The sequence below is a fragment of the Carlito syrichta genome, unplaced genomic scaffold (genome assembly GCF_000164805.1).
Source record: "Carlito syrichta isolate Samal-C Ts95f unplaced genomic scaffold, Tarsius_syrichta-2.0.1 Scaffold306953, whole genome shotgun sequence".
Classification (NCBI taxonomy): domain Eukaryota; kingdom Metazoa; phylum Chordata; class Mammalia; order Primates; family Tarsiidae; genus Carlito; species Carlito syrichta.
The window spans coordinates 77,339-83,577 of record NW_007251049.1 but is presented as its reverse complement, the minus strand read 5'-3'; the positions used below and the strand labels follow the sequence as shown (position 1 = coordinate 83,577).

The window sequence follows — 6,239 nt, the reverse complement described above, 5'->3', positions numbered from 1 at the left end:
TGGGCAACTTGGCGAGACCTCATCTCTACAATAAATCAAAAAGTCAGCCGGGCGTGGTAGTGTATGCCTGTAATTCCGGCTACTCAGAAGGCTGAGGCGGAAGGATTGCCGGAGCCCAGCAGATTGCCGGAGCCCAGCAGGTCGAGGCTGCGGTGGCCAGGAGTGGCCATTGCACTCCAGTCTGGGCGACAGAGTGAGATTCCAACTCAAAAAAAAAAAAAAAGTCAGGCATGGTAGCTCATCCTGTAATCCCAGCACTTTGGGAGGCCACCCGGGGGAGGATTGCTTGAGCCAGGAGCTCAAGACCAGCCTGGACAACATGGCAAGAACTCATCTCTATAAAACATTAGAAAATTAGCTGGCCATGGTAGCATGTGCCTGTAGTCCATGCTACCTGGGAGGCTGAGGCAGAAGAATTGGCTGAGCCCAGGTATTTGAAGATGCAAAGATGAGATTGTGTCACTGCATGCACTCCAGGCTGGACAACAGAGTGAGACCCTGACTCAAAAATATATATTTTTTTTTTTTCAGAAAAAAATGATGGCTCTTCACCTTGGCAAAAAAAGCATACATACTCTGACCCAAGTAGAATCAGAGAAGCAATTCAACGGCAGTTTCAGTTGTCCCACCCTGAAGAAATAAGGTTATTCTGCCAGAGAAACCAGAGGCTGAGAACCACAAGACCAGGAACCAAATCTGTCTTTTCTACTGATCAACTCCCAGGTCCCAGCATGGTGCCCAATGTCCAGCAGATGTAGACACCCTTGAATGAATGACGCTCGCCTCACCCAGGAAAAGCAGGTTCCTGTAGGTCTCCAGCATCACCTCTTGGTGCAGGCCCCTCTGAGCAGGGTCCAGTAATGCCCACTCCTCCTGGGAGAAGTCCACAGCCACGTCCTCCAAGGTCACCGATTCCTAAAAGATTGCAGCGGTTCTGCTCAAGATGGATTCATTCCCACTCACATTCATGGGAGCAGAGGTGAGGACGGTGGCACCAGACACGTTCAGAAAGGTCAGGGCACAAAGTCCAGAAGTCAGGTGCTCCTGGCTGCCTTGTAGGTACCTGTCCTTGGTTCAAATTCAGAGGGACCTATGGACCCTAGGCCACAGGTGTGACTGAAATAATCTGCCCATTTCACATTGAACTACGGATTGTAACTTCTGGATCTCTTCGTGACAGTCCCATTTGAGAATCTCCCTCTGCTGATTCTGGAAATCAATAGGTTTCATGGTCATGCTCCTTACTGTTTATGGGACTATGGGTATACTGCTCACCTTTCCAGGACACAGCCTCATCTGTTCAATGGAATAAATAATTTCAGGACACAATGGAATGGAATCAAATGGAATGGAATGGAGAGGAATGGAATGAAATGGAAGGGAATGGAATGGAATGGACAGGAATGGAAGGGAATGGAATAGAGAGGAACGGATTGGAGAGGAATGGAATGAAATGGATTGGAATGGAATGGACAGGAACGGAATGGAATGGAATGTAGAGGATGGAATGGAATGTAGAGGAATGGAATGGAATAGAGAAGAATCAAATGGAAAGGAATGAAATGGAATGGAATGGTGAGGAACTGAATGGAATGTAATGGAATGGAGAGGAATGGAATGGAATGGAATGGAAGGTAATGGAATGGTGAGTAATGGAATGGAATGGAATCAAATGGAATGGAAAGGAGTGGAATGGAATGGAATGGAATTGAACAGAGAGGAATGGAATGGAATCAAATGGAAAGGAATGGAGAGGAATGTAATGGAGTGGAATGAAATGAAATGGAAAGGAATGCAATGGAGAGTATGGGAATGGAATGGAGAGGAATGGAATAGAAGGGAATGGAACGGAATGGAGAGGAATGGAATGGAGAGGAATGGAATGGAGACGAATGGAATGAGGTGGAATGGAATAGAATGGAGAGGAAACGAATGTAGTGGAATGTTATGGAATGGAATGGAGAGGAATGGAATGGAGATGAATGGAACAGAGAGGAATGGAATGGAAAAAGAATGGGATGGAATGGAATGGAGAGGAATGGAATGAAATGGAAGGGAATGTGTCGGTGACCAGCATTGACCAAGGGTGGGTTAAGACCCGCACCGGAGAATCTGGATGGCGAGAAGAGACCACTCGGAGGCAGTTCTTCTGGGAACAGTCTGATCAGGACTGAAGCCAAATTTTATTCGGACTCCTTCCAACTTATATACCATTTTCTACACCCTCCAGCAGTGTGATAATCACTTACTGGGGGCGTACAAGTTCCGTGCTTTACAAATTATGCATCACAAGACCACCATGAGATCTGCAATTTCCAAGCAAACAATTCGAATTCCATGATGCCTGTCGTGCTTACATTACGGTCACAGGTGCACAATTTCAATACAAATTGTTCAAAGTGTTTTCCATAATGTTCAATGAATCATTCATATTATACTCTTTGTTCTAAACCCTGATTAATACAAAAAACTTTTCTAAGTTAACTCTAGGTTCAATCCAAGTTCACTGACTCCTAATATTTTTAACGATTAATATTATCAACTTAACACTATACTATAATCTATAAGTTTACTTAAATGACTTAGCTGTTAGTTATACTATTATCCTATTACGATTTAACGTAATGCCTTATAACTCAGTTGAAACTTATTCTTAAACTACCAAACTTTACTATAATTCATATAAGTTTCATATGTCTAAACTCTAATTTTTATATAATCTAATGATTGACCTTTAATACTATGCTATATCCTATTAAGCTAATACCTCATCATTAATTCTTTTATAAATCGTATAGTAACTATTATATTTGAGTAATGTAGCAAAAGAAAACAAAACAGCAAGCATAAATTTACGCAACTATGAGTGTATGTGTATATATTTTATCCTAACAAGTCTATTCTAAAATTCAAATAGTAGCTGTCACATTCTTGCACAAGGAAATGCATGGCCGCCATGATGGTGGCTGTGTGTGGGCTGAAGCAGACAGAGTTTTGGTAATTAATGAAACAAAAGAAAACGTTCTGCCTGGCTAGGGGCAGGATGACAAAATTATCATGGTAATTTAGTTTCTAATCTTAGCCTTAGGGGAAACAGCTTTCGAAAGCTGACTAACCAGTCTACCAGGAAATAGAAGTTAAAAAATATCTAGAAAGAAGTAAAACTTAGAAAGACAGAGAAAAATAATTCTGCTGTGCACTTTCCATCAGGCATATTGATATTTACTTATAAGTTTTACTGCCATGTATGCACACTGGTCACTAATCACACGCCAATATTATAGGTATAACTGATATCCTATGTCAGAGGCGATCTTCCAGATGGGCCTTTACAGGCCTCAGCCATGTAGCTATAGATGTTGGCTCCCAATAGGAATGGAATGGAATGGAGAGGAATGGAATGGAATGGAGAGGAATGGAATGGAATGGAATGGAATGGAGAGGAATGGAATGGATTGGAATGGAAAGGAATGGAATGGAGAGGAATGGAATGCAGAGGACTGGAATGGAATGGAATTGAATGGAATGGAATGGAGAGGAATGGAATGAAATGGAAAGGAATGGAATAGAATGGAGAGGAACAGAATGGAGAGGAATGGAATGGAATGGAATGGAGAGAAATGGAATGGATTGGAATGGAAAGGAATGGTGAGGAATGGAATGGAGGGGAATTGGAATGGAATGGAGTGGAGGGGAATTGGAATGGAATAGAATGGAATGGAGAGGAATGGAATGGAATGAAATGGAAAGGAATGCAATGGAGAGGAATGGATGGGAATGGCACGGAGTGGAATGCAATTGAGAGGAATGGACTGGAAGAGAGAGGAATGGAATGGAGTGGAATGGAATGGAATGTTACGGAATAGTCAGGAATGAAATGGAATGGAACATAGAGGAATAGAATGGAATGTAAAGGAATGGAATGGAATAGAGAAGAATGGAATGGAGGGGAATGGAATAGTGAGGAATGGGATGGAATGGAATCAAATGGAATGGAAAGGAGTGGAATGGAATGGAATTGAACGGAGAGGAATGGAATAGAATGGAATCAAATGGAAAGGAATGGAGAGGAATGGAATGGAATGGAATGGAGAGGAATGAAATGGAATGGAGAGGAATGGAATGGAATGGAGTGGAATGGAATGGAATGGAAAAGAATGTAATGGAGAGTACAGAAATGGAATGGAGAGGAATGGAATAAAGAGGAATGAAATGGAGAGTAATGGAATGGAGAGGAACGGAATGGAAGGGAATGGAACGGAATGGAGAGAAATGGAATGAATGGAATGGAAAGCAAAGAAATGGAATGCAGAGCAATGAAATGGTGTGGAATGGAATGGAATGGAAAGGAATGGAGTGGATTGGAATGCAATGGAATGGAAATGAGAGAAATGGAATGGAATGTAGAGGTATCGAATGGAATGGAAAGGAATGGAATGGTGAGGAATGGAATGGAATGGAATGGATCGGAATGGAAAGGAATGGAATCAAATGGAGAGGAATGGAATACAGTGGAATGGAATTGTATGGAGAGGAGTAGAATGGATTTGCATGGAGAGGATTTTAATGGAAACGAATGGAATGGAATGGAGAGGAATTGGGAGGAGTGGAATGGAATGGAGAATAATGGAATGCAGAGGATTGGAATGGAATGGAGAGGAATAGAATGGAATGAAATGGAGGGAATGGAATGGGGAGGAATGAAATGGAATTTAATGGAATTTATTGGAATGGAGAGGAGTGGAATGGAGAGGAAGGGAATGGAGTGAAATGGAATGGAATGGAGGAGAGGGTAATGGAATGGAATAGAATGGAATAGAATAGAGAGGAATGGAATGAAATGGAATGGAGAGGAATGGAAGGGAATGTAGAAGAATGGAATGGAATGGAGAGGAATGCAATGGAAAGGAATGGAGGGGAATGAGTGGAGAGGAATGCAATTGAGAGAAATGGAATGGAAGTGAGAGGAATGGAATGGAGTGGAATGGCATGGAATGGAGAGAACTAGAATGGCATGTAATGGAATGGTGAGGAATGGAATGGAGAGGAATGGAATGGAGGGGAAAGGAATGGTGAGAAATAGAATGGAATGGAATTGAATGGAATTGAAAGGAGTGGAATGGATAGGAATGGAAAGGAATGGAATGAAATGGAAGGGAATGGAGAGAATTGGAATAGATTGGAATGGAATGGAATGGAATGGAATGGGAGAGGAGAGGAATGGAATGGAGTGGAATGAAATAGAACGGCATGGAATGGAGAGAACTGGCATGGCATGGAATGGAATGGTGAGGAATGGAATGGAATTTAGAGGAATGGAATGGAATAGAGAAGAATTGAATGGAAAGGAATGGAATGGAATGGTGAGGAATTGAATGGAATGGAATGGAGGGGAACGGAATGATGAGGAGAGGAATGAAATGGAATGGAAAGCAGCGAAATGGAATGCAGAGCAATGAAATGGTGTGCAATTGAATGGATTGGAAAAGAATGTAATGGATTCATGTAGTCCCAGCTATTTGGGAGGCTGAGGCAGGAGGATCACCTGAGCCCAGGAGGTTGAGGCTGTGGTGAGCTGCGATTGTGCCACTGCACTCCAGTCTGGGCGACAGAGATCTCGACTCAAAAACAAACAAACAAGAATATGAATGTGCTTAATGCCCCTGAACTGTGCACTTAAAATTGTTAAGATGGTAAATTGTATATGTGTGTATTTCACAATTAGAAAAGAGGGTGCTTTTCTGGAAGCTCTCCCCGCTGTCTGGGAGAAGGTGCTAGATCTCACCTCTCTGCTAGGGAAAGGTGCTGTGCTCAATTCATCTATTCGATGCCCATCCTGGACCCAAATGCTCCCAGGGGATTCTCCTAAACTTCCCACATAGCAGGGGACACCTTCTCGGTCAAGGACAGGGCTTCTGTGGGTTTGTTCCCTCTGGATACACCTCGTTCAGGAAAGCAAGGATGTCTCACCTGGAACCAGAGTGGCAGGTACCCAGCAGCCATTGTCTCTTCTTGGGAAAAGCAGGTTTCTGGGCAGGCGGAGCTGAAGGGAATAAAAAGGAACCATGAAGACCAGACGCAGACCCGTCGCCAGAACCCTCCTGGCTAGGGACTCCCACCCACTTGAGGAGACCCCCACACAGAAGGAGGCAGGCTGAACCAAGCCCGAGGCCCAGGGTCTTATAGATCCTGTTTGATGAAGATACTGAAACTCTTGGAAACTACCAACTGACTCAAAT

General features: G+C 43.1%; 1 protein-coding gene across 1 annotated transcript in view; it reads right to left on the bottom strand.

Annotated features, from left to right (window-relative positions):
* The window catches only part of LOC103265975 (zinc finger protein 555), a 32,507-nt gene extending 26,486 nt beyond the window's left edge, over window positions 1-6,021 (bottom strand). Inside the window, 2 exon segments of the mRNA XM_021715291.1 lie at window positions 789-915; window positions 5,971-6,021. Of these exon segments, the coding sequence (XP_021570966.1) occupies window positions 789-915; window positions 5,971-6,003 (160 nt within the window). The 5' untranslated portion in view covers window positions 6,004-6,021.
* Window positions 6,022-6,239: the final 218 nt, after the last annotated feature.